The 24,905-nt window shown below is 45.3% G+C and overlaps 1 protein-coding gene across 1 annotated transcript in view; it reads right to left on the reverse strand.

Moving 5' to 3' along the window:
* Nucleotides 1-24,905, reverse strand: part of CD36 (CD36 molecule (CD36 blood group)) — a 553,162-nt gene that overhangs the window by 157,617 nt on the left and 370,640 nt on the right. The window contains exons 7-8 of the mRNA XM_086919832.1: nucleotides 14,429-14,498; nucleotides 298-485 (exon numbers count right to left, since the gene is read on the reverse strand). Coding sequence (XP_086775958.1) covers nucleotides 298-485; nucleotides 14,429-14,498 — 258 coding nt within the window. The remainder of the gene's footprint in view (nucleotides 1-297; nucleotides 486-14,428; nucleotides 14,499-24,905) is intronic.

A 24,905-nucleotide genomic window follows, 5' to 3' on the forward strand; every position in this document is an offset into this window, starting at 1 on the left:
GCTAAGAGGGCAATGTGTGTCTCACACATCGAGAACATTATCCCCAAATGGCTTGTATAGCTCGGGGAGCCAGAAAGACTATTGAATCTCTGATCTATGTAAGTGAGTAATGGGTACACATATTTTGTGTTAAGAAAAGCAAGTACATTTTGATATTGCTTTTCATTACTACTGCTGAAACTAAAGGCTAGAATTGTTTGTAGCTAAGGGTTTGTAGGAAAACTACATTTAAATCAAATGTTAAATACATGTCAGCACTTATCGAAACTTCCATCTGTTAAACTGATATCAACTTACTGTCTCGGCACCGACTAATGTCTAGAACTCCTTCAGCACTGCAGTTCATGGAAAGCTCTCTGTCTGTACAGTAACATTCATTGTCTGGGTTGACAAAAGGAGAGGCAAATGCCGAACTGGGAAGTGTGAAGTGATAGGTGGGAATCCCCTTCAGGTCCCGAGTGGATTCATATTCAGCATAAAGCGATCTGCAAAGAAAAAGATTTTAAAAAACAATATACATTTTTTTTAGAACAACCTTGCTTGCCAGACTCATTGCACGACTAAGCACACGCCTATCGTGCCATGCAACAGGTCACCCACAGTAAGATTACCTGAACACTCAAAGACTCAGATTACCATTACTCCATGGAAGTCCAGAGAGGTAAAGCTGAAATTAGTAGACGTCATTAGAGATCGGTGTATATACGTACGCTTACGCCATGCACAAAGTGACCTAAATAATTCGAAGAATAGGGAGTGTGTACATTCTGGTTTAGGAAAACGCAGTCCATATTAATCTATGAAACTGTTCAATTTCAATTTCAAAGCTTTTATTCGATTTGTAAACAAATCATACAAGCAAAACATGAAATCAATCCATTACATTAAAATAATTATAAAATACAAAATTTATACAGGGGAATCCAAGATAATTCATGTGAGGGTAGGACACATACTGACCAGCGTTTAACATTGGATCATAATAAAAAACAAAGTTAAAATCGTACAGACAGGAATAAATAAATTAGCACAAAATGTTTATCCTGGCAGCTGTACGTTGAACAATAAGCCCCCGCCTAATCGTGGGACATGAGAGTTTCAGATTTTAAGAAAATTTGTTAAAACAGACAAAAAGGTATAAAAATATAGCAGCACTAGATATATCCTGGCAGCTGTATGATAAAAATAAAAGAATCAAGGAGAAGAAAAAGAAAACATGTACAGACAGGGTTAAAGATAAATTGAGCACTACTAAAAAAGTGCTCACCCTGGCAGCTGTACGTTTTGAGAAGTACAGACAGGAATATAGAGATCATGGCAATACGATACTTTTCCTGGCAGCTGTACATTTTAAAATATAAATGGCAACAAAAAAACATATATCCACGTTTTCTAGAGCTGACAATAACACAAGGGCATTCTTAAAAGACCGTATATTGTATTTAATAAATATAGGTTTTAAGTACCTTAGTCTTAGAAAATGGTAAAATTTACAAAAAAGTAAGAAATGGCAGCAACTCTGGCGTGAAACATTGTCACAAGGGCAGGGGGTTTCAGATTTCTGTTTCTGTACTGGGAACGCAACAAGATGGTGTACAATGCCCAACCTGACGCGAGTTAAAACATATTGATGAGATGGGCGGCTGACATGTAGAAGATATGCTTGGAACCCTGATGGCAAGTTAAGTTCTCTATAAAACTTTACGGTAGTTAACTTGCCATATACCTCTTCTCGCCCTTTCTTTTTGTACATCAAGAAAGTTTGTTTAATCTCTTTTTTGGGTATTTCTACCGCAAGTTCGGGGTCAGTGAGAACATCAATATCAAACAGAGTCTTAAACCAAAAACTAATATATTTCAGCCAAAGAATACGTAAAGAAAAGTCCAAGCCTATACAATCAAGAATAATTTCTTGAGTGAATCGAGTTTCGGGCTTAGCCCAAATAGATCGCCACAATAAGAGTGGGCGAACGGCTGCTAAGTCCGAAATGAACTCGACCCCAACCTCGTCATGAATTAATTGAATGGAAGCGGAGTGGGGAACACATAGCACTTTTCTTAGGAACTTGTTCTCCTCTTTTTGGAGGGAGGTGCCATCTGTGTGGCCCCACACTCCGGCCCCATACAATGCAGAGGGAACACAACGAATATTGTAAATGTTAATCATGTCACGAATGCTTCTTGAGCCGAGCTTAGATGAGAAGCGAAAAACGCTGCTGGTACAACGAGTCATTTTCGACCTAGCGTTTTCAAGCTCTGATTTCCAGGACCCATCATTAGCATAGGTGATTCCTAAATAACAAAATGTTTTAACTTGTAGCATTTTGTCGCTGTCAAGATAGAAATTGGACTTTAGTTTATTGGCTGTCTCACCGCACAACATAACATAGGTCTTGGATTTGTTTACACAAAGTCTCCTATTTTGTATGAACAGCATAAAACCATCAATGAGACGTTGTAAGCCTATCTGAGTGCGTGATAAAAGTACTGCGTCGTCCGCGTAAAGTAAGATTGAGACAGAATTGCCTCCAATCTGCGGGGCATCTGCTGATATGGTTGCCAAAGTGCGATCAACACAGTTAATAAAAAGAGAAAATAAAAGAGGAGCTAGTACGCATCCTTGGCGGATGCCCCTGGATACCTTGAAGAATGGTGTGCATTCACCATGGCTGCCATATCGGACTTTACAAGAAAGTTTCTGGTAAAGCCTAGCCAGGAAATGTACTATTTCTTTAGGTGCTCCCAACTCCAGTAAAACCTGCCAAAGAATACCATGATCAACTAAATCAAATGCGCTGCTCAGATCAGCAAAACATAAAAATAAATTACCCTTTTTGGCCACTGTGTATTTGTTAATTAAAAGATCCAAGTTCACGCATTGCTCCAGAGTACCCATCCCCTTCCTGAAGCCGTATTGCACTTTAGTTAAAATACTCATATCTTCTGCCCAAGTTTCAAGTCTTATGAGCAGAATTCTGCTCATAACCTTTACTGAGGGATCCAATAAAGAAATTGGCCGATAGTTAGAGGCCTCGGATTTACTGCCTTTTTTAAATAAGGGGACAATAACCGATTGACCCCAAGAGGGAGGGAAATCGCCTACTGCTGCACAGTTGAATGTCCTAACCAAAATGGGGGCCCACAAGTTAGGTTCTGTTTTTAATAAATCTATGGGCACCCCATCAGGTCCCGGGGCCTTCCCCCCCTTGCTATTGGCAAGGCCTTCCAGTCCCTCCTGTAGCGTAATTTCCAAAGGTATAGGTGACCACAATGGCAAATCAACTGAAGGTTGGGTCAGTAATACCTTTTCTGGGTTAAAAATATTAGTGAAATGAGAGACCCAGTCCTCACACGCAACATAAGAAGTAATTTCTGGGACACCTTCCGAGTTTAAGAATGGACTGTTGACTATTTCCCAGTAGAGTTTACTGTTTTTTGTCTCAACAGCTTCATTCAGTTTATCCCAGGCTTCTCTCTGTAGTACCTTTTTTCTGTTAGAGATAGCCAGTTTGTAGTTAACCCTTGCTTCTTTGATGCTAATGCCATCACGGGGTTTGAGCCCTAAAACTAGTTTTAATTCCCGTAAGGTTGCAGTGCAGGGCTTATCGAACCATCCCAGTTTTATCGTTTTATTGGCTGAGGGTTTTTTAGTAAAGATACCCTCAATGATGGTATTGATGTTAATAAACTGAGATATCAAAAGTTCGTGGTTAACAACATCTTTAAGGCAATAGCTAATCTCAATTTTACAGCTGACTATTACCTCCCTTTGTTTAGCCACAGAATTGACCCCCGTCCACTTGATTCTCGGACCATTAGGTCGTTGGGACACTATATCAGTGGTACAGGTTTCCCCAGTTCTTTGTGTGACCCCCCTTGAAGGAAGGGTAACACAAATACTGTTGTGATCGCTGAGACTTTCCTCTCTCACATACAAGCTTGTATAGTCCCCGCTACTTGAGAACAAGATGTGATCGATAAAAGTCCCAGCTTCCCTCCCTGTAAAGGTGGGGCAACTGGCGTTCTGTTTATTTTTGTTGCAATTTAATAAGGATAAATCTAGTTTTAGTAGCAGGTTATTTAAGGTGGAGCCGTAATGACAGTGCGGGAAGTGGGGAGAATCCTCGCTCCTTCCCATACCCCCATTAAAATTATCCGACTCCACTCCAAAACCGCATGGGTTACCCTTAGATAGCTGGCATGGCTGCAAATTAAAGTCTCCAGCCCATAGGATGTCTAACTGCTTATTTGAAATGCCTATAGCCTTAGCAATTTCTTTTTCCAGGGGGTACAGGATATTCCCTCTGGAAGCATCAAAGATGTTGTTATAAAAGTTGACAAGAACCAGGTCATTACCCTTAGCACATGCTATCCTCAGTACCTGGCTGTAAGCTCCCACATTTGTGCTGCTTCTAACTTTGAAGGTTTCCAATCTGTTGGAAAGGAGAATCAAAAGACCCCCCTTTGCCCTACCAGAATTGGATTTGGTGGCATTCAGGCAATAGGAAGAATAACCTTCTACGTTGATGTCTTCCTGGCTCCAGGTCTCCTGGAGGAGGACTATATCAAACCCTTCTCCTATGAATCTAGACCAGAAAGGGGTATTTAGTTTCCCTGCGATACCAGCAATATTCCATGATATCAAAATAAGGTCACCAGGCTTAGTTACATGAGCTGGTGTCTTGGAGGATCCAGTTGCTACCCGACAAGTGGGGGATTGGGTATTAAGAGTGTGGGGACAAGAAGGGGGTGATTGGATAAAAGAACTTTCAGGTGCTGTAATCTTATGTAAAACCATGTGACCACTAGAGAACACAGGGGCTACTGCGGGAGCAGAGTTAGGGCTGACGGGGTCAGATCGCACAACCACATCAGATACCGACCGCCTGTTGACAGTTGAGATCGGTGAAGATGGGACATAAAGTCAATCAACCATCTCCAGGCAGTCAAATCTGTTAGTGGTTTGGATACCCTGCCACCCGCCGTCTGTAAAACGGTTGTTGTTGGGATACCAGGGACGAGGTACCCAATCCCTACCTCCAAATTGTTGGATTTGCCATGGGTCGCCATAGTCCCATTGGTGTTCTTGGTTCATAGCCCAATTTGGCGGAGGAATTGGGTAGTGATAATTAGAAGTGGGGGGGTAGAAAAAGGAGAGTCGATGGGTATCGATTCCTCCCTTCTTCTCTAGATCAGGCCATGAACATATGTGATTCACAGTAGAGGCATCCTCACATGTAATGATGACACAGTCCCCTTGAATGCTCTTGGGGATCTTACCCACCCAAGAAACCCTACGTACCGAGGATATTCTACAGGTGAATGGGGGCTTCAGAGGCCTGTGGATGCAAAGCCATTGCAGAATTTTATTCCGGAGGGACCAGTGGGGTTCATCAGTTCCCTCTGGAAGTTCCGGTACTCCTGTTAAAATTGCCGTGAAAGGAGATACCTCTGGGGCCAATTGAAAAGGGCGTTTGGGTTTGGGCCTCTTTTTGTCTGCATGGGAATTAGCTTTGGCTTTGGGGGCCTTATTATTGCTGGAAGATCGCTGTAAGGGCTCATTAGTAAGGATACGGTTAGCATCATTAGAAGTAACTTGTGGGGTCTGGACAGCACAAATTTGCTGGCTGGATGACGGTGTCTGAGGTGTTGATTTAGCTTTCGGCTTAGATTTGGAACAATTAGTACAAATGTTAGAATTGGTCGATGTTTCAATTATAGGATCCTTTATTACGGATTTGGTGTTAAACATAACCGTGTTAACAGATGGTTTATCTGTGTTAGTCTTAGCTAAAGGACCCCCCGGACAGGACGCCACAGCTGAAACCGCTGGTATAACCCCCCCAGATTTGGCTGTTCCTGCCCTTGGATGATTGGGAGATTTATCAATAAGTATGGCAAGCTGTTTCTCAATGACCATAATACTCCGTTCCAGGGGCATAAGTTGTTGTTTAAATAAATCCCTAAGTTTTGCAAATAACTGGATATTATCAAAGTCCGATGGACCAGGTGCACCCCCCTGGACAATACCATTTGAAGTACAATGAGGGTTGAACAAGACAGATGTTGTGGGGTTAGTACCAGCAGATATGTTCATGGCTGGTGCTGTAGTAGTCCCTTTCTTTTTCTTATTTTTGGGATGTTGGTTGGCCTTATTCCCTTTGTTTGTAGATATTGACTGCTTAGGGATGGCGCCTTCTCTTACCCCCATGGATTGAATACCTTGAGAGTGGTCGTCAACTACAATCCGCTCTAAATCCGGGGTAGTCTCAAGGTTCTCAGTAGAGTCCAGACCCAGTGACAAGTTTGTGGCCGATAAATCTACGGCATTGGGAATGGAATGTAATTGTGCTATAACATTTCCGGGTTGAGAAAGACTGGGAATAGATGTAACTGCTGGGACTGGGGTTACAGCTGTAGCTATGAGACCCAAGGAGGATCTCTTGGCAAACGCAAGGTCCTGGGATACCCTGCGCTCTAAAAGGGAAATGTTTAAATTGATAGCCTCAGTGGTAGTGGAGATAAATTTGTCAATAGGACCTATAAACTGTGCAGTTCTAAGTGCAGTCTTGCTTCTGGATCCCCTTGTTACTGACATAATGTGGATATGCAGGCACAGAGGCAGTGGTCCAAAAGAGTCGCAATTTCAGAACCAGAGAGTACCTTTAAATGAAGAGATGGTCGTCAAACGAATGCGATCCGGACCAGGGGGGGGGGGCCCAGCCCTGCCTGGATCTGTCTGGAACGGGCTGAAACGGGCCCGCCCTTGGCCCGGGCTTCGCCCGGCGTCCCGCTCGCGTCCCGCGGGGCGGGGCTGACCTCGTCTTTAAGCGTCTCCTGGCGCGGCTTGTAGCGTTGCAGCCCGCTTGGGCTGATGGGGCTTGTAGTCCCCTGACCCGCGCTCCACTCGGCGGCTCAGCTTGGACAGCGAGCGGCGGGAGGCGGGCAGGGTGTGCAGGAACGCGGTGTTCTCCTCCCAAAAGATGAGGCGTCTGCAAAGCGGTAAGGCGCTCTGTCCTTGTGGCAATTCCGCTGTTAGTCGGGCTGACCTCGTCTTTAAGCGCCTCCTGGCGCGGCTTGTAGCGTTGCAGCCCGCTTGGGCTGATGGGGCTTGTAGTCCCCTGACCCGCGCTCCACTCGGCGGCTCAGCTTGGACAGCGAGCGGCGGGAGGCGGGCAGGGTGTGCAGGAACGCGGTGTTCTCCTCCCAAAAGATGAGGCGTCTGCAAAGCGGTAAGGCACTCTGTCCTTGTGGCAATTCCGCTGTTAGTCGGGCTGACCTCGTCTTTAAGCGCCTCCTGGCGCGGCTTGTAGCGTTGCAGCCCGCTTGGGCTGATGGGGCTTGTAGTCCCCTGACCCGCGCTCCACTCGGCGGCTCAGCTTGGACAGCGAGCGGCGGGAGGCGGGCAGGGTGTGCAGGAACGCGGTGTTCTCCTCCCAAAAGATGAGGCGTCTGCAAAGCGGTAAGGCGCTCTGTCCTTGTGGCAATTCTTGAAACTGTTAATAATGGTGTAGAATACAGATTTTGAAGATCATTAGCTCAAGCACTAAGCATTTGGGCTATATTAGTGGCAAATGCATGATTAGTTACAGCTTTAGCTTGTTTTAGCGAAAACCACGAACGCCAATATTTGTTTGCTAACCTACTGCTATTGCTAAAGGCTTTCTTTTCTAGATGGCAATAGCAGATACTCAATCATATGTGGTAGGCATTTTTGAATGATCTTCCTTATGCTCATCACCATGCAGACCTGACTTTCAGAAAATCCATTGAAAAATGGGCGATGTGGCCCATATGTAGCACAATCTTTGAGTGCATTTGCTGTGGACGTGCGCAGGCGTATGCATGGACAGCCATCTTGGAATGGTTTGGTTGAAAATGATTTTAAGGTGGCTGCCACGTAAGACAATAGATAGGGGCACCCAGAGTACAAGGTGAATGATGGTGCAATAGGCTTTAATACAAAAATACTTTAGAAGAGAGAACAGGGCACAGGTAGAGATAGAAACAGAGAATAAATAGTCTCTCAAATACACTGAAAGGACTAATGTAAGTAGTGGAGGGAAAAATGGCGTCCAATCAAAAAGCACTGAGACCAAAATGCTCTTTGGGTATGAAAAACACAAGAATAGGAAGGAAAAGCATTGAATCAGGGAAGTGCGAAAGATCTTAAGTAAGGGGATGCAAAAAGCCCACTCTACAGTATTGGTTACATGTTGAATGGTAAGTCGGAATGGGGTAAAATTGCAACTGATTTTCCTGTTACTAGCTGTAAAAAATGTTTGTGGGCCTGAAAAATAGCTCAATTCTGAGCACTTTCTCCTGTAGTGGCGATTTCAATGTGTGCGATTTTATCACACGCAGTTTTACCGAATGCGATTATCCTGCCATTAAACACCATTAAAAAGGTGCATGAGCCAACACAGGTAAGAACGGTGGGGATGGGGGGGCGGGGGGGAGAGTCGAGATGACGGGATAGGTAAAATTAAATACAAAATAAAATAAACCACTTACACTGTTCTCGCTGCATCGCCGAGTCGGCGATCCGGGAGAGCGGAAGATAAGTCATTTTGTAATTTTTTTTATTTAATTTTACCTATCCTGTCATCGGTCGATACCCCCTCCCACCCCATCTCACCGCCCACCGATATTACCTGTGCCGGCCGCCACTGATGGGCACAGACACTGTATCAACAGGAAATTGCATAATTAAAAAGTGCCAAGTTAATAGCACAGCTCCTGACCGTGTCAGAAAATACAAATTCAGTGGGTCTGAATTTAAGTCTTCGGTAGGGGTGGTGGTAAACAAAGAGGCCTGGCTGATGGGATGTTTGTTTCACAAATAAGTGCAAATATTAGAGGCAAGATTTGGAAGCAAGCTAGTTAAAATTAAATGCAGTCCTAAAACACCCAAGAACTGTTGAAGACGGCAAGAAACACCTCAAAGATTTTAAACTCTGTGTTTATGTCTTTCTCTCTAAATACAAACGAGAGAGCATTGTCACCGGAGGAGTACCAGCTTCATAACTTAAGATCACACCATGGGAAAAGCACAACTGCTCAATTATCATCTTTGCCAGTGCTGAAGGCACTGAGGGTGGAGAAGCAGAGCAGTTAGCTAAGTGTATTATTCATATATATTGTTTTTTTGCCCAATTACTATATGCATCAATTGATGCCCGAATAAAGTCTCGTACTTGTGGGGCTGGGTTAAGGTGATGATGTGGGCCGTTTCTTACAATGCTACGAGTGGTCGCGGCCGAAGCGGCATCGATTCCTCCCAGCATCAGATCTCTTTTCTAGTTTCCTTTGAGCTGACAGCTCTCCTCTTTGACCACTTGTCTACTGGTAAGTACCACTTGTGGCTGAGGGTGCTTGCATTTGCTGTATTTTCCAGCACGTTTGCTGCAGTATTTTGTGTGTCTAGGGTGGATGGTTTGGTTGCTTCTTGCTCTACCTCAGGGTAACATATACTGTACATTTTCCTTGTTTGTTGATTCGCCCTGTTTCGTTGTTTTCGGCTTTCTGAAGACACTGCCTCATATGTGGTGGAATTTTTGGGAGCCCTTGACCCAGTCGTTGCCTTAGTAGTATTTTCAGTGTTGTCCCGCTTAGTCAAATTCTTATCTTTTGCTTTAGAAATAGTTTTTTGGGACGGCATAACATGCGGCCCTTGATTATTTGTTTTACTTTTTCTTGCTTTCCTCTTCGTAAGGGAGGCGGGCAAGGTTGGCTCTTTGGGGCTTGCGTCTGCAAACTTTTGTGAGACGTGATTGGTTGGTGCCACCTCTTGCGCTCTGGTGTGGGCTTGTTCACTCAATTCCTCTGGCCCCCTCAACTCTTCTGTGATGAGAGCACTTGGGTGCTCTGGGGGTTTTGTTGTGTCCTTGTCACATGGGGTACTACTTGCCCTTTCCTAGGCAGCCTTCCTGGTCATCTGATGCCTGCTTAGAGCCTTTGTCGGGCTCTGTGAGTGGTTCCCTAATGGCCCTAAGCATCTCCGACATTAACGTTGGTACCGTTGCTAGTTTGTCGAATATTTGGGGCAGTAGCAAGTTTGAAATGTAGTGTTCCTGTCATGCTGTACCTTCTTTATCATGGTGTTAAATCTTGTAAATTTGCTTCTATCCCATGTACATGAATAGCTAGGATGTTTAAAAGTTCAACTTGGGTGTCTAGCTTATCTGCGTGGCATGTCAATGCGTTTCCAATGGTTTCCATGGTGTTTAGTGGTTGGGCCATATTAAGGACGTAGAAAGACTGGTCGTAGCTTCCGTTTGTATTGATTTGGTTGATTTAATTGTTCCAAATTTTCCATGCTATCATTATGCTCGCTTGGTGGTTCATTTCTACATGGAAAGTTGGGTGCCCTTGACCTGGCCATTGCAAGATTGGGATTGACGGTTTCTTGTGACAGGCATCTACTTAGTTTGATATGAGATGCTCCGTAGTTCTTTTGGCGATTGAGGTTTTTAGGGATTTTGTCTTCAGGTGATAATGCAAGCTTGTCGTGATTGTCATAATTTCCATAATTTTCCACCTGCTCGGAGTCCAACCCCTCCAGTTCCAATGCATGTGGTTCTGCCATTAAACAGGGAAGATAGGTCGTTGCAAACTGACTTGTGGTCCTGGTTGTGGTTATGGTTATACATGAAGCTTCCTTCTGGTTCTTTCGTAATGGGTTGAAGTGGTTCCAGGTGTAATAGCTGGTTGGGAATGAAGTCTCAGCTTGTGTTGAGCACCCTACGAACTAGCTGGGGGTGTTGGGCATGAGGTAATTAAGGTGAATCTTGAGCTTTGGGAAGTAATGGCCTGCTGTGGTCTTCCAATCCTGGAGAGCGAATGTTGGTTCTCCCTGAGCACAGTGTTTTATCCTTTTTGTTATTGTTGCTGTTCTTTTTGCAGGCCACAGTGCCTTTTCTATGGGAGCCTGATTTGTTGTTGCTTTGGTTGAGTTCCTGTTAGCCCTCGGGTCCTTGTGGCTCCCGGACGAGAGTATATGACTGACTTTTAGGAATTCTGTAATCAGCGCCCGCTTGCTGGCTTTGATGCTGATGCCATGAGTAGTGGATGAGGTAGGATCGTCTTCTTCTTCCTCTTTTACTCCATTTTTTGGTTTTGTCAGAAAGTGTGTCTGTTTCGGCGGCACTAACATCCTCTGTTGCATTGGTGGCAGGACTCGACGTCCCTTGCTTTGTGTTGTTGAGATGGGTTGAGGTTTCTATTTCTCTGCCGGGCATCGACTCTATCTCTGTCACGGTCTCTGTCTCAATCACTGGCCTTGGCAACTATCTGGGGGGTCCGTGTCCATGTCCTGCGACCCCCCTCGTCCCTTCTTGATTCTTCCCTGGGATTTTGTTTCGCTACCTCTAGTTTTTCCTGATCTCATGATATGTTTGTTAGGGGATGTTAAGTATTCCGAATATTTCTGGTGTGGCAGATCCTGGGCGGAGTCAGGGGCTGGGGCATGAGCTGAAGCTTTGACCAAGGGGGGGGGGGGCTCCTCCTCCTCTGTGACACTAGCCCATCAGCTGCCTACTAAGCCCTACCAGACCTGACCAGCTGCCCCAGACCTCTTTTATTGGGGCACGCTCTTCTGATCTGAGGAATCTTTGCTCCAAACTCGGCGATCCGGGTGATGCAGGGTAACACCGGGGGACCACACGAGGCACTGCTGGGGTTGGGGCGGCGGCTTGGAGGAATCTTGGGCCCCCTGCTCCCTGTCTCGCCTCCTCTTGCGTCCTCTAGCGTCTGGTGATCCAGTCGCCCAGTAGAACCAATCTGCCAGCAGCCCAGTCCCCAGGCAGTGCTGGTGGTGGTGGGGGTGTAATGGCTAGGGAAATCACGTTGGCTGATTATCTTTTATCTCCTTAAACCCCCTTGATCTCCTCGTGAGTGGGGCCTCAGAGGAGACGCTAGCAGCACCCTGAACTAACGTCTCCACGTAGCTCTCTGTGTTCTTTCAGCAGATGCATCGTCTGAAGCCGGCTGCACTCGTGGGCGCTCTCGGGGTTTTACCAACCCCTCCTCGCTGGTCAACAGCCACCAGATCCTGACCGGTGGGTTTTGTCGTGTCTCACGGTGTCTGCGGTTGCAGTTAAGCGGCAGCAACTCCTGCTCTGATTGCGCACCGCCCTCGCGACCTCTGCGTTGCCTCTGCAATGTATTAAAGAGATTCCTTTGGCCCAGGTGTTGAACTAAAACTGCTCATTTAGTGATATTCTTTTTGTTTGTTTTCCAATAAGCTAATAAAGAAATATTGCAACACTAATGGCTGTTCTTAGAATAGGTAACATTATAACATTTCAAAGAATCTTTGAGAAGACGTTCATTCATTTAGGAGTATCTGTATTAAATACAATTGAAATAGAAAGGATTGTGTGAGATATATGTTGTGTAGATTAAATTTAATTTTGGCAACATTACATAACACCTTCTAAAAAGATTGAGATACATTGTCTCACATCTTTATATCACTCTATGATGTTCATCGAATATTGCCATAGCTTACACATTTTATACAAATACAATCTGGGACCACCATTGAGAAATCCTTTGTACATTAACCAAAATGATACTCTGACCCTTTGCGGCATGCATCACAGTATATGGTGAGGTTATGGGGGATCAGCTTTGAACAAGTTGAGGACAAAATCTCTCTTTTTGCTGATCACATTTTATCATCTCTAACAGTCCCTCGTGCATCCATCCTCAGGGTCCAACAACTACTTAAGAAGTTTGAGAGAGTGACCGGGTTCAAGGTCAACCTCTCAGAGTCTCAAATTCGAACTTAACTCTCCTATCACAGATAACGAATGCACTGACACATCTGCCCCCCATTGCAAGGGGTACAACATTATTCACCTAACTAGCAATGCATATAGTGCCAAATCCCTAACACCTGCATAAAGCAAATTCTTCCCCCTCCCCCATGTGTCACCCCCACTGAATCTTTCCCAGCTGGGCAGATTAGAAGCAATTATAATTAATATGCTTCTTAGGGTGCTCAATCTTTTTCAGGCCCTGCCCATTCTGGTTTGAAGGGAAATACTTATTGTCCTCAAACACTTAATCATGGAATTAATTTGGCTAAAAGATGAGCACAAGACTCTCAAATAAACATTAAGAACACCTAAGGCAGCAAGAGGCCTTCCCCTCCCTGATTTTATACCACTACTATAGGGCAGCAGAGCTGGGAGTTATCACTGGCTGGTTTCTTAAAGAAACTGACAAACACTGGCAATATATGTACATAGCAGTGGTTGGGTGCTATATCTGAGACTACTTTGAAAATGGAAACATGATAGATCAAGCAACACATACCTTAGCCCATGAATTAAAACCACTCTCACAGCGTGGGACACAATTATTGTGAAAACACAATAGGTCACCTTTCAACCCCCCACACACATACACTACAATCTGGCCTTTATACCCACGCTCATTCCTGGCCCCTTCTCTCATCAGGAAATGGGTGAATGCCTAGCCATATCTGCCATGTTTAAGAACTCAGAGATCTTAACATTTGAGGCTTCTAAGATAACATTCTATCTAGATGAGACTGAGCGCTTTCATTACTTGTAATTGTGCCACTGGGTGCTCCTGCCTCAAAATAAGAAATCCATTAGAGATCTCACATTAATTGAGGAATGTGTTTCGGAAGCTGAAACTCAAAAGGCTGCATAACCTTTCTGTACGGTATTTTAATGGAATCAGTGTCACCACCCATCTTTATATACAGGACTTCATGGAGAACCAGCTTGTGTATGACCTTCTCAGATAATCACTGGAATAACGCATTGGCAAGATTCACACATTTATTCTCACTCTAGGGCAGGAAGAGAAGCAAATTAATAGGGCATATTTGACTGGTACCTGTATCTATCCATACGTGCATGAATTGTCCACATAATAAGTCATTCTGGAATTAATTGCTAGCACATGTGAGAGCACTGTTTGAATATCCCGCCCGCCACTCAATACTTTATTCTTTATTTGGCCTCTGCTCTTTTATATTTAAATATGAAACCTTCTCCATCAACTATCATAGGGAATTCCTAGGAGCTGCTGAAACCATGGTGACTGAGTGAAATCTTGTAGATTTCACTCAGCCACTTTTGGGAGGCGTTCCTGCGCCTGAACGCCTACCCCTATGATGGAACGCCTCCGTCTGGCGCAGGGCTTTACAACGTGACGCATCTTGGAGATGCGTCACGTTGTAAATACCCCGCACCATGGCGCATCTTTTGCGCCGCCGCTGCGTCACAAAAGTGACGCAACGGCGGCATAAAAGAGGCGGAAGGGGCTTGTAAATCTGCCCCTATTTTCCTTGCCCTCACAGTCTTGACAACATTTATCGTTTACATGTTAATCAGGAAATATTACATGAACTCCTGTTATTTTGAATATTAAATCAAATGTACTATACCTGCAGATATCTGGCGAAAAGAAATATATAGCCTTTTTCTTGTCAACGAAAGGAGGAAATGATGCTGCGTCTATATCATATAAAATAAATTAAAAGAAACAACTAATCACACAACTAGATTACCAGAATATTCTTAATTCACTGTAAGATCAATGGAACATACTTTTGCAAATGTGTTTTTTTAGATAACGTTATCTTATTTAGCTGGCTTTAAATTGTGCATACATGTATACATGATTAAACTGACTATTTTGTCAAAATGATGTAGGTGATGCTAATATATTAATTAGTACAACATATTATGTTTGACAAATATAAGAAGGGCTGACCCACAAAAGAGATTCTAGATGTAAGCATGGCTTATGCCTTGATAAAGTAGTGAGGTTCCGTGACAATTGTAAGTGGTGTTTTCGACTCACACGAATATGGTCGAGTCTAGTATCTATGAACCGCAAATGACGAGTTTAGCAAGTGTGCGCAGTTTCGCTGTGCTAACTTAAACCGTTCGTTTGTTATATGGGTTTGTCATCTGTACCCACAGGTTCCATCTTAGATACGGCATCCATTTTGTCTCTTGCCCTCAAGTAGCCAGCGAACGGACGCTGTCCGCTTCGCGACCCTGGGACTCCCAAGATATTTGCGGAAGACACATGTTCTTTGAAAGTGTCTTTATGACGAGGGGGATGCTACTGTAAGGCAGATGGCGCCGCTCGAGGCTCATCTTGCCGCACGGGCTTATTGTCTCAGTTGTGCATCTCATTAGGCACGTCCCTTTGATGCCTGTATCTCGTGCTTCTCGACACTCCCCTTTTACACCCTTTCCGATCTCCCCACTGTCTCCGTCTTCCTCTGCACCTGTCTTCGTTCCTATTTCGATCTACTTTACTGCTGATTGGAATTTGCTAATGGTGGGAAGATGGGTTTTTACAGTTGGGAACCGCCAAATGTTTCCGCACTTATGTTCCGGATCTTGTGTGTTTCAAAGTGATCTAAGCGACCCCTCTGAGAGCGACTTGTGGGAACCAGGTTGTAAACTATTGTGTATCATGTTATCCTATGGGTAGAAACTGTATAAAAGGAGCGATCCACAAATACAATTTGAAGCAGTCTCCCCGAACTACACTCGATGTACTTCTTGTGACTTCTGTGTTCCCTGCAGTAAATAAACCTTAACTCTTTGACGCCGAAGGAAGTGTCCCGTGTCTCTGTGATTTGTACGCCGGAGCAGGTTACCCACGAAGGTTTCAGGTGTTGTGCCCTGGCACCGCTGGGTCCAAAGAACCCAGTCCTTCAGTTGGCGCCCAACGTGGGGCTGCATCAGTGGTACCGGTCCAAGCCTGACGATCGTGAGGAACTTCGTGTGAAATCTCCGAGGGAAGGTGCACCCCGCTTCATCGATCCTGTTGTCGAAATAAGTGGCCCGAAGACTTTTCCCGCGAAGATTCCCGCCTCCTAACGGCTGCGACGGACTGCTACCCTGACTGTAGACCTGTTTTGGCGCCTGGCGTAGACCTTGGTATAGCGAGACGATTGACGGGCCTTCCTGAGGACGCCATTGATCTTTGAGTTAAGTATTTGTGGGTCGCTCCCAGAGTTCTTGGTTGTAGACACTTTAGCGAGTGTCTTGGTTGTAAACACTTTTAGCGAGTGTTTTTGTTGTAGACACTTTAGCGAGTGTCTTTGTTGTAAACACTAGTGTCTTTGTTGTACACGCTGTGTGAGTGTTTTTGTCGGTGACACTTTGCTAGCGTACTTTGTTGTTGTTGTATTTGTTTGACGACTGCAGCCGCCAAAGACCGAGGGTTTAGTTCTTTACTGGGACTTGGTAAATCCCGAAATCCCGTAACCCTTGAAGTTTGTGAAACTCGGCTAGTGTGCAAGATGCCTGGTCGCAGTACTTTGTTCAGTTGCTTTAGACCTTGTGGTGCGGATTCCCTGCTGGAGGACTCGTGTCCGATACCTCCGGTTGGAACTCCTACATATGACTTATATAGCAAACATGGGCTAGGCCCGATTGCTTTTAACGATTATTGGATCAAATATACAAAGAAAGACGGCGATCTTCGTTGGCCACCTCACGGTAGCTTCGAGGCGTCGATCTTAGATAATTTGGAAATAAAGTTGTTCGAACGTAAATCAAGGCCGGCCATGTTTGATGCCTTTCGGTTCTGGCGCAAAGAAGCCCGACAGAAAGAGATCAGACAAAATAAACGTAGTCAGCGAGATACTGTTGCTACTATAGTGAAGAAAGCTGAGCAGTTTCAGCGTGATAAGGAGGATAAGGATAAGGAAGTGTTTGAGAGATTACAGCGTATGTCCATAGACAAATGCTATCCTGTTTTGTCTGCGGAGTCGGATAAGAAGGAAGAGGCAGTTGAGGATTCTTTAATGTCCTATCTTATGAAGTCGCCACCTCCGTACGTACAGGGTACCGCAGCTCCTGTGGTCCCTGCCGTACCTGTTCCACCAGTTCCTCAACCTGCACTTGCTCTTCCGACTGTTCCTGCTCCTTTGCCTCTTTCTATTCCTACTGCTCCTCCGCTTCCACATACTCCTGTTCCCGCTACTGCTCACGCTACTGCTCCTGTGTTGTTAACCCCTGTTGCTGCTAACGTCTCTACTCCTTCTCTTGTTAGTCCTGTGTCTTACTCTTCTCCCTCTACTCGTAATCGTGATTCTCCCCTTGCGACAAACTTCTTTCAGTCGCTCGGACCTGTTTTTGGGTCTGCAGGTTCTGATGGTCCACAGAGACGTAGCCAGCTTCCTGGTAATAGAGAACGTGTTGCGCTATACAATATGGCGATGGGTTGGATGATAAACCCTGTTAGAAATCCACCTCGTGTTGTCCTCGAAACGTTTGGTCAATTCAACATACCTACTCAGAGATATGTGTTTGATGAAATGTGCAAGTTCTTACATGATCAGATAGCGGACAATGCGCCTGACGAGGTGCTGACCGTCCTGTCTGAACTCCGGCTTCAGTTCGCAACTGGACTGATAGTCGACACTAATGTCCGACGTGCTATTGAACGGTTGCTATCTCTTCGTCCCGCTCCTATTCCTCATGCATTGTTCGTTGAGGACATTGAACAACGAGATGGGTCTGGCCAATATCCTATGCGAGAAGTTCCGCCAGTTTGGGTACCCGCTGATAATACTAATGCTAATGCTCCAATACCAGCACATTTCCAGAGAGTGTGGATACACCTCCCTTGGAAACGATCGGAAGTGCTTCAGGTGAAACAAACTTTGCCTGATCCTCGCAAAAATCCTGCGGGGTATTACAAAGAATTATCGCAGCTCGTAGACGCTACGATAATGAATCTGGCCGATATTGACATGTTGTTTGGCAATGTCGTACCGCAACCGGTATGGGCCAAGATTCGTCACCAAGATCACGCGAATGAATTAGGTGGTGATTGGGCTGCCATTACAGCGGCAGACGCTGGACAGGTGGCTGCTACTAAACCCGATCAGTTGATTGAACTTCTTCCCCAGCGAATCATTACATTAATGAAAACGCTTATGCCAGCTATGAGGGTAAATTGGGACAAGTTGTCAGCCTGCAAGCAGAAGAAAGATGAGAGTGTTTCAGACTTCTTTACGAGGTTCGAGGAAACATTCGTCGATCATAGTGGGCAGGATATGGGTACTGAGGGTGGACAGAGGTTGTTTGTGGATAAATTCGTATCGAACTTATTGCCCGACTTGAGCCATAAATTGAAAAATTCAGAAAGTTCATGGGCCGTTTCTACCTCAGCTCAGATATTGGCTACGGCACAATATTACGAAAATAGAGAAAAAGAGGAAAATGACCGTGCCGATAAAAAGACGAAAGAGCTGAAAACTAAAGTGTTGTTACAACAAGCATATCCGCCGCGTTCTAATCAGAATGCGCCTCAGCAAAATAGATCGCAGTCGCAATCAAATCGATCGCAGCCGCGTAATGATTCATCTTTTCAGAGATCTTCGTTGGGGTACAATCAATGTGCTTATTGTAGACAGGAGGGACACATTAAATTCAATTGTCCTGCTTTAAATGACCGTAGTGGTGGTAATTCGTCTAGAAGAGGTCGTGGTGGTGCACAGCACGCATCACGTGGTAGAGGTCGTGGTGCTCAGAACGACTGTTCTGATAACTCGTCAAATTCTAATAATTGTTTCGACCAACGTGGATCATCGCAAGGACGATCTGCGCAGTACAATGTAGACGATTATTACGTCGATCAGGGAACTGACGATAGTAATTACTAGGACAGCCAAAGACAAGGAGAGGGAGTGGTATCAGTTCCGGTTGATCAGAGAGGGCCTTACGTCGCAGTTGCTACATCGGGCGTCGTTGAGCCTTTTCTGTTGGACACTGGTGCAGCGAAAAGTTCTATTATGCATTCGAAACTCCCTGGCGCACCTTTGTCTGGCTTAACAAATGTATCTGTTGGATTCTCTGGCGCCCCCGTTAGCAATCCAGTTTCGCGCCCTTTGCCCCTTAAAATTGGGCCTCGTGAGCTCGAAGCTCCGTTGATTTTAACCACTGGTTGTGGTGAAAATCTTTTGGGTCTGGATTTGCTTAAACGTTTGTATGCAACTTTGTATTGTTCTCCTGCGGGTGTAAAGCTTACGTTAGGAGAGAGGGTAGTCTCTCCCATGTACTTGTCCCTCGATAAGCTTCCACCGGAATTGAGTTCTCTTCCTGCATCTTTGTGGGCGACGGGTCCAAATGACGTGGGCCTACTTGATATCTCCCCTTATGTTGTTCAGTTGAAATCGAATGTGCGATTGCCACGTATTCCCCAATATCGTATCTCCCTTGATGGTGAACGAGCTTTGTTAGCGATCATCTATGATTTGATCGAGAAAGATGTCATTGAAGAAACTCGGGGAAACGTGTGCAATAGTCCTGTACTGCCCATTCTTAAACGTACTGATCCTACCAAACCGCCTGTTTATCGTTTTGTTATCGATTTGCGGGAGGTGAATAAAATTGTGGTTCCTCAATTCCCTGTTGTGCCTGACATTACGGCGCTACTGACTCTGATTCCAGCTACAGCTTCATGGTTTTCGGTGATTGATTTGAAAAATGCGTTTTTCAGCATCCCGATTGCCGAAGAGAGCAGGGACCTTTTCGGTTTCTCTCTTGGTGGACGTAGCTTCCGGTTCAAACGCGCTCCTCAGGGCTACTGTGAAAGTCCATCGATTTACAGTCAAGCTTTGAAGGGTCAACTAGATGCGTTTAGGTTGCCGGTTGGTGCGGCTTTAATCCAATACGTCGATGACTTATTGGTGGCTGCTGATACTCAGGACATTTGCAAAATTGCTACAGTGTCGTTGCTGCAACATCTCTGTGAGTTAAATCACAAGGTGTCACCTTCTAAACTCCAATATTGTTGTCAAGAAGTAACCTATCTAGGTCACTTATTGTCACAGGAGGGAAGGAGATTGACCCCAGAGAGAATTGCAGCGATTGCGCGCATGGCTGTGCCACAAACCCAAAGAGATGTGCGTGCCTTTCTAGGTATCACATCGTACTGTAGGCAGTGGATTCCTAATTTTTCATTGCTAGCGAAACCATTGGTGGCTCTTACGTGCAAGGATGTTTCGACTCCTTTACCATGGACGGAAGAATGTCAGAAAAGTTTTTCTGAATTACGTGATTCATTGTGTTCGGCTCCTGTGTTAGGTACCCCTGATTACAGTAAACCGTTCACGTTATATGTTCACGAGAGGGAAGGTTGTGCTTTAAGCGTCTTAACGCAACCTTTTGGTGGTAAGCAACGTCCATGTGCATATTTTTCCTCGACCTTAGACCCAGTAGCTAGAGCATTGCCGAGTTGTTTGAGAGCAACTGCGGCAGCTGCGGTCTCCATCCGACAATCAGCAGGATTGGTCATGGATAATATGCTTACGGTGATGGTTCCGCATGCAGTCGATACTCTTTTGAACCGTACGAAAACTCAGCACTTGACGAGTGCGAGGTTATCTGGGTACGAATTGACGCTCTTGGCAAGCCACATTCAGATAAAACGTTGTAATGTCCTAAATCCGGCAACTTTGTTACCAATTAGTGCAGAGTCAGATGCAGTAACAGAACATGACTGTTACTTGCGGACAGAGGAGGAAACAAAAGGTCGTGTGGACCTTAAAAACACCCCATTGGAAGACCCGGATGGCATCCTGTATGTGGATGGGTCATGTTTTAAATTGCCGAATGGTGATGTGACTACTGCTTATGCTGTGGTGACATTGAATACTGTTGTTGAGACTGCGAGATTGAATCAGAATTCTGCCCAAGCTGCAGAGCTGATCGCTCTTACTAGAGCATGTGTATTAGCAAAAGGTAAACGTGTGAATGTGTACACCGATAGTCAGTATGCTTTCGGTGTAGCGCATAGTTTCGGACGATTGTGGCGAGAACGTGGTTTCTTGACGTCACATGGCACGAAAATACAGCATGGCCAGCTTGTGAACGATCTTTTGGATGCATTGACTTTGCCTGCTCAAGTTGCAATTGTTAAATGTAGTGCGCATCGTAAGGTGACGGATGATGTTGGTCGTGGTAATGCGTTTGCAGATGAGATTGCTAAGGAGACTGCCCGGAACCTTAGCACTCGAATGTATGTGACGAATTCGGTTAGGTGGCCTACAGAATCAAGTATGTGTGAGAATACTATAGAGAGTGTGAAAGCAATTCAGAATGAGGCCACCGACACTGAAAAGATGAAGTGGAAAGAAAGTACGGGAAGGTTGGATGTGAATGGTTGCTGGATTGATTTGTCAGCACAGAAAAGATGGATGTTGCCTGATGCGTATGTACTGGCCGTTGTGCAAATGGCACATGGGTTAGCACATATTAGCGCGAAAGGTATTTGCAAGTTGTTGGCTGATGTGTGGAAGAATGATGGAATTACTAAGTGTGCTGAACGTTTGGTGAAGAATTGTATGGTGTGTATAATGTACAATCCTGGCAAAGGAACCCCAACTCCCCCTGGCAGTTTTGCTCCTCCTTTGTATCCCTTTGAGGTGATCCAATTGGACTTCATCCATATGGAGCGATGCAATAACCTGAAATACGTTTTGGTTGTGGTTTGCGCATTCTCCCGATGGATCGAGGCCTATCCCCTCAAAGATAATACTGCTTTGTCTACTGCGAAAATCCTACTGAAGGAATACTTTCCTCGGTATGGAATGCCTAGAGTCGTGTGGTCAGATAACGGAAGTGAGTTTGTTGGAAGTGTGATGAGGAGTGTGTGTAAGGGCCTTGGAATTAATCAAAAATTCCACAGCGCCAATCATCCCCAGTCAGCTGGATTGGTTGAAGGGTACAATGGCACCCTTAAACTAAAATTAGCGAAGATCCAGGCTACGACTGGACTTTCGTGGCCTGACGCTTTGCCTCTAGCATTACTGTCAACTAGGGCGACTGTACACTCCCGAATAGGGCTTAGTCCCTATGAAATAGTGTTCGGCCGTCCTGCGAATGTGTGGGGGGTTCCTAGGCCAGGTATATTCGTTGATCTTGAGTACCCGATGTTGATTGACTACTTACATGACTTGACTGCTAAACTGAGGTTAATTCATCAACAGGTTTACGACGCCTTGCCGACGCAGACGGAGGGTCCAGGCCACCAGCTCCAGCCTGGTGATTGGGTTGTCACCCGAAATTTTTCGCGCAAGAAGAATCTGGACCCCCGCTTTGTTGGACCTCACCAGGTGCTTTTGGCCACGAGGACTGCCGTTCGTCTTGAGGGACGGAAGAACTGGGTACATGCTACCCATTGTAAGCGAGTCCCTATTCCTTTGCCGGCAGACCCGTGGGTGAGGAAAGGCATTGCGTCAACAGAAGCAGCGACATTGCCGGCGTTTGTACCTTTCAGTGACGCACAACTTGTTGGTGAACACTCAGTGCAGCAGAAAGCCATTGTTGGAACATTGTCAGCAAAAGACTCAAGACCAAATCAACAAACTGATCAGCAGGACGCTGTCTCTTCAACGGATCCTTTGTTCGACGAGCAGACACGTCCCGGGAAACATCGATATTCTTTGCGATCTCACATTAAGGACTAATAAAATTTTTGCTTGCTTTGCTGAAATTGATAACTGCAATATCTTCGTTTCCCATGATCAACTTTGAACATTCGTATCATTGAAAATTGTTTTGTATATATATATATATCAAGCTTCTTCCTTGTATCTTTTTCCTTCCACAGCTGAATTATTGTGCTAAATAAATACATATTGTGTATTGAGGGCCGTAGGGCCGCGCGCGTACCTCCTTCTGGACAGTAGGTCTTGACGCTAGGTTAAAGGCCGTCGGTTCCTAGGAACTCCTGGGAATTGACTATTGCTGCACAGAACGAAGTGCGTCAAGAAACGTTGCGGACGGTCGTAGGGAAATGGCATTTTCGAAGCTGAATGATTTGGAAGGAGCTCAGGCATATAGAGTCAAGCTGCAGAAACTTAGTCGTACGAAATGTTTTGTATCCCAGTTGTTTGTTTTGTTTTTAACTGCTTCTGCATTTTTGGCGGGTGGGGTGTATTACACTATGTCTTACTTCTTACTTTCTACCCCTACTCCTACTCCTTACCCTAACATTACTTCTACTGCTTCTCCTCATTCCTTTCATATTTTACCGGAACACGAACAGGCTAGACGTGTAGAATTCCGCAACAATTCCTTTATCCAGCTCCTCCATCAGCATCAGTTAGTGGTTAACACTACTAATTGTTGGGTGTGTGGGTTGATGCCACATACTACGGGTAAGGGAATTCCATATCTGGTGTTACCGTATAGTTCCCAAGGGTCAGCTCGAGCATACCAAACAATGCTTCGAAGCGCACTAGGTTTCCACCCCTCTTCAGAACGTTCCCCCAAACCGGGTCCTACCTCATGGCAGTGGGTGGTATCGATGATAATACAGGATTTGGAAGATGAGATCTATGATGCTTATCTCATCCCTAAGGCAGAGGTACAAGCCTATAGGGCACCGAATAAAGGGGAATATAGTACGTTCACTAATGAAAAGCAGCTTAAAAGCTCGTCTCCAATATGGGTCGTACCCCACACTGGTAATCTTTGTCTTGTGGGTCGTGGCTCGCAAGCCTCACTTGGAGTAAGTGCTTGCACTGAAAGTTACGTTCTGTCAATGTCCCCGATCCCTGTGCTTCTGGCTGCCAAGGGTACGTACTTCATCTGTCATGATCGAGCATATACATGGTTGCCCGCAGACTTCATGGGCTCATGTTTTGTTGCAAATCTGTTGCCTCCGACGTTTACTGTAGATGCCGATTATCATAAGACTAGAGTTGTACGAGGCGTAATTAGTGAAGAGGATACTGCCGGTCAAGAGGCAGGAGACTTTTTCAAGGGTTTCCTCCCGTTTTGGGGACCTATGGTTAATAGTAGGAACCTGAGACATTTGACTCGAGTGGTAGAATCGACAGCTAATGTTACTGCCAGTGCCCTTGGTAATATCACCACAGAACTTCAGGCGGAGAGACTTATGACATTACAAAACCGTATGGTTTTAGATGTCGTCCTGGCAGATCGCGGTGGGGTATGTAAAGTGATCCATTCGAGCTGTTGCATTTTCATACCTGATAATGCTCCTACTGTCTATCAAGCCATCTCGAAGTTGCACAAGATCTCCGAATCCATACACGTGGATGTAGGGGATTGGACGCTACTTGGTTGGTTTTGGGGCCTGGTGTCGACTTGGGGTTGGAAGATTCTGACGATCATCGGGGTTGTGGTAGTGTTCCTGTTCACGTGTTGCCTTTGTGTGCAGTGTGGTCCTGCCTTATGTGGCCTCTGTGCTACAACGTGTATGAGACAACCATCTGTTACCAAGGGGACTCGGTTGGACAGAGCTATGCTACAACGACATCTTGATGGTCTGATGAATATCGAGTATGATTCCGACTAGTGCTTGCCTACATGAGGGCAAAAGGAGCGTCTGAGGTTCCGTGACAATTGTAAGTGGTGTTTTCGACTCACACGAATATGGTCGAGTCTAGTATCTATGAACCGCAAATGACGAGTTTAGCAAGTGTGCGCAGTTTCGCTGTGCTAACTTAAACCGTTCGTTTGTTATATGGGTTTGTCATCTGTACCCACAGGTTCCATCTTAGATACGGCATCCATTTTGTCTCTTGCCCTCAAGTAGCCAGCGAACGGACGCTGTCCGCTTCGCGACCCTGGGACTCCCAAGATATTTGCGGAAGACACATGTTCTTTGAAAGTGTCTTTATGACGAGGGGGATGCTACTGTAAGGCAGATGGCGCCGCTCGAGGCTCATCTTGCCGCACGGGCTTATTGTCTCAGTTGTGCATCTCATTAGGCACGTCCCTTTGATGCCTGTATCTCGTGCTTCTCGACACTCCCCTTTTACACCCTTTCCGATCTCCCCACTGTCTCCGTCTTCCTCTGCACCTGTCTTCGTTCCTATTTCGATCTACTTTACTGCTGATTGGAATTTGCTA

Source organism: Lissotriton vulgaris, chromosome 1_1 (assembly GCF_964263255.1).
Source record: "Lissotriton vulgaris chromosome 1_1, aLisVul1.2, whole genome shotgun sequence".
In the NCBI taxonomy this organism is placed as follows: Eukaryota; Metazoa; Chordata; class Amphibia; order Caudata; family Salamandridae; genus Lissotriton; species Lissotriton vulgaris.